General features: G+C 45.6%; 1 protein-coding gene across 1 annotated transcript; it reads left to right on the forward strand.

The window, feature by feature from the left end:
* The first annotated feature begins 1745 nt into the window (after nt 1-1745).
* Nucleotides 1746-11312, forward strand: MRPS22 (mitochondrial ribosomal protein S22). Its single transcript, XM_075570159.1, has 8 exons — nt 1746-1851; nt 5326-5492; nt 6097-6261; nt 6450-6593; nt 6808-6891; nt 8414-8559; nt 9364-9466; nt 10922-11312. The coding sequence occupies exons 1-8, from the start codon at nt 1773-1775 to the stop codon at nt 11069-11071; spliced, it is 1038 nt and encodes a 345-aa protein (XP_075426274.1). The 5' UTR covers nt 1746-1772; the 3' UTR covers nt 11072-11312.
* The last annotated feature ends 829 nt before the right edge of the window (nt 11313-12141 follow it).

Raw genomic sequence — 12141 nt, forward strand, 5'->3', positions numbered from 1 at the left:
GATTTACTAACACTTTTTATAAATAATATTACACTAATAATTGATATTTACTAACATTTGTTTAAATAATATCACAGGTGTTACTTGATATTTACTAACACTTATAAATAATTGTACACTAAATGTATATTTACTAACACTATCAGTAAATAATATTACACTAATAATTGATCATTACCAACACTCTATTTATAATAAGTCTTACACTAATAATTGATATTTACTAACAGTAGTTACACATAATATTACAGTAATAAGTGATATTTACTAACAATTATTATAAATAATATTACACTAATAATTGATATTTACGAACACTGGTAATAAATTAAAAAAATACACAGAATTCTGTTTTCATTTAAATCGTATCAATCAGGTATTCGCCACAACACGATGCGTCAAACTTAATTTCAAACCAGGAACTATGCGTCATATGTATAAGTCATAACGATTTTCACACGTGCACATTTTATAAAGCTTTGTACTTTTTAGCGCTGAAATGTGGATGCACAAAAAAGAAAAGGAAACTCTGATCTTAGACCATATTGCGGCAGAACAGCGCGATGGGAAAAATGTTGGAAAGGCAAAGTTCTATTTCATTGCCACGTCACATCACAATACATATTAAATAGTTGTATATAAATCATCCAATATATGAAATTTGTAAACGTATACTTGTCATCCCAATTTTAAAAAAAATACTCCGGGTGGGGATTTTAATTAATAATATGTTTTCCCCCTGGTGCATATAATAATAATAATAATAATAATAATAATCATCATAATAATAATAATAATAATAATAGCATGTTCTTGTATAGTGCTGCCAGTCATATGCAGCACTTTAGAGACATTTTGCAGGCACATGCCCCTGCACCGTGGAGCTTACAATCTATGTTTTTGGTGCCTGAGGCACAGGGAGATGACTTGCCCAGGGTCACGACACTGGGAATTGAACAAGACTCCCCTGCTTCAAACTCTCAGTGCTGTGTGCAGCTGGTCTCAGTGCCAGTCAGTGTCTTTACACTGAGCCACTCCCTCTCTGAGGTCATGTTTTTAAGTACTGTATTCTAATAAGTACAGGAGGCACATGAATAACATATTGATTATAAGAAATGTAGTGACCATGATTTGAGCAGAGACCTGTTTAAGCGTTAGCAGTAGGAAAGCTTCATTTAAAAGACGGAAATAATTCCATTAAATGTCTATTAATTGTTTGTGTTTAAGACTTTCTAAAATACTAAAGTAACCAAGAGACATGAGCATATCCGAACGTAATTTTTCTTATTGATAGAACACTGACCGTGTTTAACGCTTTCATTATTTATAATAAAACGTATTAATTTATTTGCATTTAATTTCTATAATTTGTTATATTTTATCTATTGTGTTTGCTCCATTTTTTCAGTTTTAATTTGATTGATTTCATATCAAATGTATTTATTTTATTTGCATTAAATGTGTAGTTTTTTAACGTTATATTTATTTAATTTATATTTATTTGACATTTATCTACTACTTCATTAGTCTTTGTCTCAGATTGATTCACTTCATTTAAAAATGTATTAATTTACTCTGTATTTAATTCTGCTTGTTATTTTATGTCTAATCCTTTGACTTTGCATTATTATTATAAGAATGATATATTTTTACCTCACTTCTTTCCCCTCCCAGCGGGCTCTCCCCATTCCCGCACAGAGATCGGCTGCGGACTACATTTCCCACCGTGCTTTGCGGCACAGAACCGGAAGCGGAAGTTTACGGTTACAGACATGGCTTCGCGCACTGGATGGCTGTTGCGGCGGCTCCGACCGGGGACGGTGACTCGGAGGAGAGCGCTGTGTGCCGCGGGTGAGCTCATGCACCTACGTGGACGCGAGTTGGATCGCTGGGCCGGGAAGTCACGTGATGACCTTGTATCTCACAATAATATGAGAAAATATCTAATTAATAATCACGTGAGGCTGCTAATGAACGTCTCTAATTCATCAATCTTAATTATGATATACAATATTACGGGAGCAAGAATTATAACCCTATTACAGTACAGGGTGGGAACTTGGGATACAATCCAATATTAATTTATATAGCACTCATCCTGTTCCTGCCATGAAGGGCTGACAGTCTAATTGTCAGATGGACAGATGGGGAACGTGACCTTCGCAAGGTCACCGGGAGCTGACACGTCCTAGGTAGTGACTATATATATATATATAAACGAACAAGAGCAGAAGGCACAGTGGAAACAAAAAATAAACTGATGCTTGTCCAATATGCACATAGAAAGCATATATTACCAGATGGTGGATCCGGAAAGGAGAGACAGCACACAGCCAAGTAGTAGAAACAACTGTATTGATGTTGAATAAAACAGGCACAGCATCCAACGTTTCGGTCAGCTAAACGTGACCTTCCTCAGGGATCCCTGAGGAAGGTCACGTTTAGCTGACCGAAACGTTGGGTGCAGTGCCTGTGACAAAAACCCTCCATAGTAAAGCATATAGCAAATGGAAATATTACTGTATGCTCATTTGCATGTCATTTCCCAGAATCCCTTGCTGCAGTGGAAGCACTGGGTGATAATGGTGAAAGGCGGGGTTTCAGACCTGTCTAAGACATGCAAATGAGCTTACGGTAATATTTCCATTACATATATATATATATAGTGCAGAATAAATGAGTTCTTCAGTATTAGGTGATACCTTTTTTATTGGACTAACAATTTATGTCATAGGACTGTCCTATGACATAAATTGTTAGTCCAATAAAAAAGGTATCACCTAATAATGAAGAACTCATTTATTCTGCACTATTGCAACTGGACTAACACGGCTATTTTCTGCTATATATATATATATAACAAAAAAAAGCAGCAGCCAGCACTCCAAGCAACAAATGTAAAGTCAAGGTGCATGCTCCATAGAAATCAATATAGAAACCCTGTCTTCCCATAAGAAAAGGCACAAAAGCAGCAACACTCAGATAAAGCAAAAAGACATGTATTAGCAGTTACAAAACAGCACACTATAAACCCAACGTTTCGGTCCTAGGCAGGACCTTCCTCAGGGGTCCCCCCTGAGGAAGGTCCTGCCTAGGACCGAAACGTTGGGTTTATAGTGTGCTGTTTTGTAACTGCTAATACATGTCTTTTTGCTTTATCTGAGTGTTGCTGCTTTTGTGCCTTTTCTTATGGGAAGACAGGGTTTCTATATATATATATATATATATATATATATATATATATATATTCTCATTACACACTCTCTCTAGGTGACCTAATCACATCTTTTGGGTTTAAATATCACCTCTATGCTGACGACACACAAATTTACCTTTCAACCCCTTACCTTACACCTGCTATACAGACCAAAGTTTCTGAATGCCTCTCTGGAATATCATCCTGGATGGCCCTCCGCCGACTGAAACGTAACATGTCAAAAACAGAGCTCCTTATACTTCCTCCCAAACCTGGCCCTACTACCTCCTTCCACATTACTGTTGGAAATACGATCATTCACCCAGTAGCACAAGCACGCTGCCTAGGGGTCACACTCGACTCCTCTCTCACATTCTCCTCCCACATTCAAAACGTTTCTAAAACTTGTCGCTTTTTCCTCCGCAATATCACAAAGATACGCCCTTTCCTCTGTTACTCGACTGCTAAAACTCTGACTCAGGCCCTCATTCTCTCCCGTCTCGATTATTGCAACCTCCTGCTGTCCGGCCTTCCTGCCTCTCACCTGTCTCCCCTACAATCTATCCTAAACGCTGCTGCCAGAATCACTGTACTCTTTCCTAAATCTGTCTCCGCATCTCCCCTCCTGAAATCCCTCTCCTGGCTTCCGATCAAATCCCGCATCTCATACTCCATTCTTCTCACTTTTAAAGCTTTACACTCTTCTGCCCCTCCTTACATCTCAGCCCTTATTTTACGCTATGCACTATCCAGACTCTTGCGTTCTTTTCAAGGATGTCTTCTTTTTACCCCCTTTGTATCTAAAGCTGTCTCCCGCCTTAAACCTTTCTCACGTTCTGCCCCGCACCTCTAGAATGCCCTTCCCCTCAATACCTGACTAGCACCCTCTCTATCCACCTTTAAGACCCACCTTAAGACACATTTGCTTAAAGAAGCATATGCATAGCACTGGATTATCCTGGACACATGATACATAAAGCGTGGCCCCCTGCAGACGCACTTACCAGAACTCCCGCCTACTGTCTCTATATGTTCCCCTACCTACCAATTAGATTGTAAGCTCCTCGGAGCAGGGACTCCTCTTCCTTAATGTTACTTTTATGTCTGAAGCACTTATTCCCATGACCTGTTATATATATTTATATATATATATATATATATTATTTGTTATTTATATGATTACAACATGTATTACTACTGTGAAGCGCTATGTACATTTATGGCGCTATATAAATAAAGACATACAATATATATATATATATACATATATATATATATATATTCCATTATCTATGGAGACGCGAGATATGGTATATAGGATAAGTACCAAGTGGTGGAGCGGGGGGCTTCTGAAGCCCTCATAACCACTAGCCTGTAGATCGAGTCCGTTATTGTCCCTCTTCTGAAGAGCTGACAATCTTATGCGTGCTAATCATATGACACTGGATAGATTGTAAGCCCTGCAGGGGAGCTGCTCCCCTCCCCCTACTGCCCTGTATTAATCTTTACCAAATTCTGTGCATCATGTTATATATGCAACACCCTCTTACATTTCTACACCTACCCACACCATTGGTATACACTCCCACTCCATACACACCTTTTGTAAAGCGCTATATACACTGTGTAGCTTTATACATTTATATTTATACACATACACACACATACTCTTACATCACTAACATTCAGGGACCATCTAACACCTTAAGTCATAAATCGCATACTGCACAGGGGGTAGGGATAGGCTTCAGTCACAGATACATTCCAGGATGCACTGTGTTTAAGTATAAACCTTTCTTGCTTTATCCATTGTAAAACCTCCGGCAGAAGAGATCAGTGTATCTCGAAAGCGCGCGCAAATAAAAGCATTTCGTTAGCCACAGAATGGTATCGTCTATTCGTTTTTGGTTATTAAGCTCGGCTAACATGGTACGCACACACACGCACATATCCTGCACTGTTTATACAACGTATTAGTTACCCTCCCCATAGAACTTGCAATCTCATTTTAGGTGCACTTTAAAGGCAGTGACCTTGGCTCTGAACCTTTCCATAACCCTACTGAGTGCACGCAGCCCCTTCCCTGTGTGATTCTCTGTATTATGTGATGCCGGCTGTCCTCCCCCCAGCTCCCCATACCCCGGCGGCGCACAGGACTCCTGCATTCACCGACCCAGACGTGCAGAGTTTGCTGGTGAGGATTACCGGTCTGAATCTGGAGAAAATATTCCGTCCCGTGAAGCATGAGCTGCAGCCGCCCAAGTACAGACTGCTGACAGACAGGCAGTATGAGGAGGTACGAGGGACGTCTTACAACTGCTTATCCCTGCCCTAACCCCGGCACTACCGCGGGCACCAGAATGGAACTACAGATACACATTTCCCTGCACCCCACAGCTTCACCCAGCACACCGCTGCACCCCTGCCCTAACTCCGTCACTGCCACTGGCACCCCACAGCTTCACATGCTGCTCCCCTACCCTGACACTGCCACGGGCACCAGAATGGAACTACAGATACACATTTCCCTACACCCCACAGCTTCACCCAGCACCCCGCTGCACCCCTGCCCTAACTCCGTCACTGCCACTGGCACCCCACAGCTTCACATGCTGCTCCCCTACCCCGACACTGCCACGGGCACCAGAATGGAGCTACAGATACACATTGCTCTGCGCCCCGCTGCTCTGCTCCCCGTTAGATACGTTTCGCTTTGCTTATTGAGTTTCTGTTTACATAGCACCAGTTGCTCTGCATAGCACGTCGGGGATATAATATGCTGCACAGTGTCGTATAACACATGAAACATTGGGGGAAGGAGTTTCTGCCGCACAGAGGTTGCAGTGCCGCCGCGCAGGTCGTACATAATCCCCTAATCCTCTGGCGCTCTCCTTGTTCAGTCTGTGCAGATCGCAGCTGAGGCAGCTAAGAAGTACCTGCAGTTGCCACCAGTGCTGAGTGAGCGGGAGCCCATAGACGATGTTCTGGCCGTGGATGAGATCATCGGCGGCATCGAGACCGCGAAATACGTCTTCACTGACATAACCTACAGCACCCCGCACCGCGTGAGTGACCGGGAACAATCTCTCCCACCATGGCAATATATACCCCACTGCAAAATGATCCACATTGTACGAGTGACAGTGTGCTATCCCTCTAGCTGTAAAGGGTTAAGTCGCTCTGGCCGGTGGATCGGATTAACCCCGCCAGTACCGGATCTGGCTGTTCAGTTTGCTGTCTCCTCTTGGTCCAGGAACGGTTCATAGTTGTCAGAGAACCGAGCGGCACTCTGCGGAAAGCATCCTGGGAGGAGAGGGACCGGATGATCCAGGTGTACTTCCCCCGCGAAGGCCGCAAACTCGCCCCCCCGCTCGTCTTCAGAGAGGAGAACATGCAGGTAACTGGCTAATTCTATAGCAAGGAATCTCTGCGCACTGCAGCCTCTGTCACAAATTACCAACGCAGTGCTGAGGATTCCTGCAGAGGGGGAAGTTATATTCTTGGGCTGGTTTTGAGATCCGGTTTGCACAGCAACTCTGTTCAGTTGGTAACAAACGTTGTGCTCCGCCCTTGAGGATTTTACGGTGATACTCAGCACTTTCTCCCCGCAGATCATGTTTCAGCAGGATCGTCATGAGGAATTTCTGACCCGTTGCCTGACCCAGTTTGAACCGGACTCTGCCGAATACATCCGAGTAAGCGTTGTGTATCCCAGTTATCCCCTGCACATCTTTGTTTCCCCCCCCCAGTGTCCCGCTCACATCCGTCTCCCTTAACACCCCCAGCATACCGCTCACCTCCATCTCGTCCCGCTCACCTCCGTCTCCCTCCAGCGTCCCACTAACATCCGTCTACCTTAATCCCCCCCCACTCGGCGTCCTGCTAACCTCCGTCTACTCCCACCCAGCATGCTGCTAACTTCCGTCTCCCTCCACCACCCCCTAGTGTACCACTCACCTTCGTTTCCCTCCATTTCCCCCCCTGTGTCTCCCTCCATCCCCCCATCCACAGTGTCCTGTTAACCTGGCTCCTTCCATCCCCCCAGGATCTCGCTCACCTCCGTCTCGCTCCCCCTGCCCTCCCCCCCCCCCCAGTGTCCTGCTAACCTGTCTCCTCCCATCCCTACAGCATCTCGCTCACCTCCGTCTCCCTCCATCCTACCCCCAGCGTCCTGCTAACCACCTCCTCTCTCCATCCTTCCCCCAGAGTCCTGCTAACCACCTCCTCTCTCCATCCTTCCCCTAGAGTCCTGCTAACCACCTCCTCTCTCCATCTTTCCCCCAGCGTCCTGCTAACCTCCTCTTCTCTCCATCCTTCCCCCAGTGTCCCGCTAACCTCCGAATTTCTCCATCCTTCCCCCAGCGTCCCACTAACCTCTGTCTTTCTCCATCCACCCCAGCGTCCCGCTAACCTCTGTCTCTCTCCATCCACCCCAGCGTCCCGCTAACCTCTGTCTCTCTCCATCCACCCCAGCGTCCCGCTAATCTCTGTCCCCTCCATCCACCCCAGCGTCCCGCTAAACTCTGTCCCCTCCATCCACCACAGCGTCCCGCTAACTTCCGTCTCCTCTCTCCATCCACCCCAGCATCCCGCTAACTTCCGTCTCCATCCGTCTCCCCCCCTCCCCAGCATCACGCTCTCCTCCGCCTCCCTCCATTCTTCCTCCCCCCAGTGTTCCGCTAACCACCGTCTCCCTCAATCCCCCCCCCCAGCGTCCCTCTAACCTTCGTCTACTTCCACCCTCCCCAGCGTCCCACTAACTGGTCTCCCTCGCCCCCTTCCTCCCCCCCAACATGTCGCTAACCTCCCTGACCACAAAGGTTTTCTCGAGATGGGAAAATTCCCCCGAGCTCAATGTTTCTCTGCTTAATTTTAGGTATAAATCACGTCAAATAAACATTGAAACAAACGGTAAACCTCAGTCCCTTCCTTTCGCTCCAAATACAATCCAGATCACAAGCCTTTTAATCGCTCAAATAAAGTGCTATTTGCAACAACAAAAGAACAATATTTTGAAAATAGCATTGTCTTCTTTAACCCTTTTATTGCCATGAGCCCATTTAGAGGGTCATTATATACCGACCCGTAGACTTGAATTAAAATACACAAATGTCCGGCAGAGCTAGAATAAGTGCAGTGCGTTGTTGATGCCGTTACTGCTGCTTTCCCAGACTCCTTTGCACCTCCTGATTGTGCCTGGGGCCTCTGGTTTTGCAGGTGCACCACCAGACGTACGAGCACATCGAGCAGCACGGGAAGTACGACCTGCTGCGCTCCACGCGTCTCTTTGGGGGGATGGTGTGGCACCTGACCACGCGGCGCAAGATAGACGGACTTCTTATAGACATGATCCAGAGGGACCTGTGAGTGACCGGTTCTGACCCAGTCCCGTACAGGAATATAAATGCTCGGTGTGACAGTGATGTCTTGCAGAACAGATTTCATTTCCACGCACGTTTTAATGTGAAACACATTTTAGTCTGGTTTCTTTTTAATTAACAGCCCCTGAGTTTGAGAAGGTGGAGGTGTGCATATGTAATATGTGATAGGAGGGCGTCTCCCACACACCCTGGATGCAGTTTCACTTCACTTTCCGCGTGGGACGCACTAATATACCAGAGTGATCTTATTAATCTACACCAGTGGTTCTCAACCTTTTTTTTTTTACACTGTGCACCCCATGCTAGAAAATATTTGCTCCCCAAAACCCTAATTAATGTTCTTGCCGACTCCTCAGACTATTGCTAACAAAACTGTGTGGCCGATCCCAGGCAGTATCGTGACCTCCGCTCATGGGAAGGGGGGATCACCTGCTTAATAAAGCCCCAAACTGCACCTCATTGTGTGCACACAGCTTGGTGGTGTAGCTGTCACTCACTACAGGACTTCCAAAGTGTCACCCCACAATGCCTTGCTGTTGTGGATGCAGAGCAGTGTTGGCATCGACTTTGGAAGCTCCCACTGTAATTGACAGGTATACCACCCTGAGGTGCAGTTTGGGGCCTTACTAAGTGCGCAGTCCCCACACGGGCTCAGGAACCCACCATACGGCATGGGATCCGCCATTACAGATTGTTGGGGAACCCCTTAGAGACGCCTAATCTCAGATTTCTACCACAGACACGTTATTCTGTTTTTTGAAGCCATATCCATGTGTTGTGTCTCAGGCTGGACCATGCAGTGAGTTTAATCAGACTGTATCACATGCTGCACCCGGACACCGTGTCTGCGGGAGAGTCACAGGGAGTGGACGGGGTGGAGCTGGTAAAGGTGAGAAGGCGGGGATTCAAATATATGTTCATTCCCATTGTATGAGCTGTTTAACCCAAGTGACGCGTCCCCTTTCAGCAGTGAAGGTGTTAAAGATGCAATTTAACACCGGTGCAATAGTATTTTAAGTGAAAGTCCTTACCACAATACACCTTCTGGTTGAAATAATGCATGGATAGGCGCAAATGGAAAACTCACCCGCCGGTCCCAGCGAAGCGATTGCACAGCTGTTAAGTACTTGACAAAGCGGCCATTTTTAATTTATTTTTGTTAAGCCTCAAAATATGAATTTTACTTTAAAAGGAAGTTTTTTGTTTCCCGTTGCAACGCCTATGTTCCCGATTTACATTTCATATATTGTTTATTTTTCTTTAAATCTGCTCTGCATTCTCATGCGTACTGGCACAATGAACTCTGTGCCCAAGAGCTAGCGCTCACCTTCGTGTCTGCGACCCTGGACATGCTTATTTTCTGCTAACTCTGCACTTGTGACAAAAGACGGTTTGGTGCCCGCTCGGCCTTAATGATGAATAAGGCCCGGGCCATAGAGGGGTGGGGAGAGCGGAGGCGCGCTAACGCTGAGGCTCCCCTGCTTCAGTCAGCGCGATTGCACGCACTTGCAGGCGAGCCAGCGGGAGCCGGGGGGAGGTGGTTGGAGGCGGGGCAGTGACTTCGCTGGGCCAATCGCCCGCGACGCACTGACGTCAATGTCACGGCGCCGTGACGTTGACGCCGCTGTGCTGTGATTGGAGGTTTTCAACCGACAGCGCGCTGGAAAACAGCTTGGCGCTCGGCTGAAACCTCCAACTCCTCAGCACGCCTGCGGACGTTCGCGTGAGCCCCCTCTCAAGGCATCCTCATTGAGGATGCAGGAGCTCAGCGCGGAGCGTCCGCACGCCTCAGCGCGGCTGGTCCATCTATGGACGCAGCCTAAAGGAAGGTGCACTGGAGGAATAAAACACATATCAAGTAGCGTGCCACTGGGAAAGAGACTACGTGCGGCCCAATGCACATCCAATATGACAAATTATTTAGTACATTACTATTTTTTCTTCTAACTTTGGGTCAATTTTTTGGCTAAAACATTTCAAGCCTGCAACTACGTCAAAACAAAAGCAGCGCAGTAGTCGCCTGAGCTTGCTGTGCTAGTTGCATTGTGTGGCTTGTTTGGGTAGAAAAGATCATTCAGTTTAAGATTTTTTATTAAAAGAATTTGATTTTAAGTTTTGAACCACTTTGCATTACTTGTGGCGATCTCTTGCTGTTTATCACGGATTACCATAGCATTCACCCCAGCAATATTCTCCCCGTCTCCCATTTGTGAGAGGGTACTGTCCTGTATTACTGTTGAAGGTTTAAATGTGCATACAAGCGAGTCCTTTCAGATTATCATCCCCTTTATCTGTTTGGGGCTGTTGTCTTATCTTTCTATAACTCTGCACTTCTTCGTTGCAGATCTTTGTGCAAACGGAGGCCCAGAAGCCTGGGTATATAGAGCTAGCGCTGCAGGCGTATCAGGAATCTGTGATCGGAGCAGGTCTGTCTGCTGATGGAAACCCAGAGGCATCCGTTCAGTCCCATAGTGCTTCCTCTCTACCCCCATAAAAGGCCTGTGACACGCAGCTTCGTTACAGATCCTGTAGAGAAGGGTGGAGGTATATAGACATACTCGTCACTATTGTATACTGAAGTAGCCACGGGACACTTGCTACCTACATCTATCCGAACCCTACAACGCTCTAACGGATGTTAGAGGAAGGAGAGTTCTGTGCTGGAGAGGTCGGATTAATTTATCACTACCAGACTGACTGAAACATTTCTAAATAAAGCTATTCATTGAAAATCAGTGAGTCCTGTTAATTCTCAGGTGCACTGTGCAGGGAGGAGGTACCAGAGGTGTGAAAACTGATCCACAAGACGAGAAAAATTCAATGGACAGAACTATCAACCTGATAGTGGTGTATTTATCAGACAAAGGAAATATAAATATATATATATATATATATATATATATATACTGAAGCAAACTCCAGCCAATCAGGAGCCAGATCTCCGTGACTGCGGCAAAAACACACAAAACCCCACCGTCCTGTTATAATAATTTATTCACATTTCATGTACCAGCATTGGAGGCTCAGACCTGGGAATAAAGATCCTGTGTATGGCGACTGAACAAGCACATCCTGTATGCAGATATGTACATACACACCGTAGGATTCACTGCATGTTCTAAAGTTGTTGCAATGGCAGAGCTTGTAGGGAGATCATTGCCAGATGTCTCAGCAACACATTGCACAGTAATATACAGTATATGGGCATGCAGAGTATGGTGCCAGTATGTAGAGAAAAGCACTGAAAACAGCAGTTATTTAGAGCTGGATGTCCCAGAATCTGCAGGGCAAAGGACCTTAACAACCACCAGGTAACATGCTCGGCCAGAGCGTCACTGAGCAAGCACAGGTCTGTCTGGGTCGCACAAATTAACCCTGTGCATTCTGTAGCCTCTGAACTACATTCCCAATGATGCTTTGCTTCAAAAAGGGATATGGTCACTTAACCCACTCGTTGCCTGTGCTTAATTATTTTAGAAACTTTACACTGTGCTCCGAAAAGTCTTTGCTTGGGTAGTAACTTAAGCTTTTCCCTGCCACATGGACTTGCAAGTCATGAAATGG

The sequence above is a fragment of the Ascaphus truei genome, chromosome 14 (assembly GCF_040206685.1).
Source record: "Ascaphus truei isolate aAscTru1 chromosome 14, aAscTru1.hap1, whole genome shotgun sequence".
Taxonomy (NCBI): Eukaryota; Metazoa; Chordata; class Amphibia; order Anura; family Ascaphidae; genus Ascaphus; species Ascaphus truei.

Excerpts from the sequence above, each read along its gene's own strand:
- MRPS22 (XM_075570159.1), top strand. The coding sequence starts at position 1,773 with ATGGCTTCGCGCACTGGATGGCTGTTGCGGCGGCTCCGACCGGGGACG. Across the intron at positions 6,262-6,449 it reads CCTACAGCACCCCGCACCGC|GAACGGTTCATAGTTGTCAG; the intron begins GTGAGTGACCGG and ends CTCTTGGTCCAG. Across the intron at positions 6,892-8,413 it reads ACTCTGCCGAATACATCCGA|GTGCACCACCAGACGTACGA; the intron begins GTAAGCGTTGTG and ends CTGGTTTTGCAG.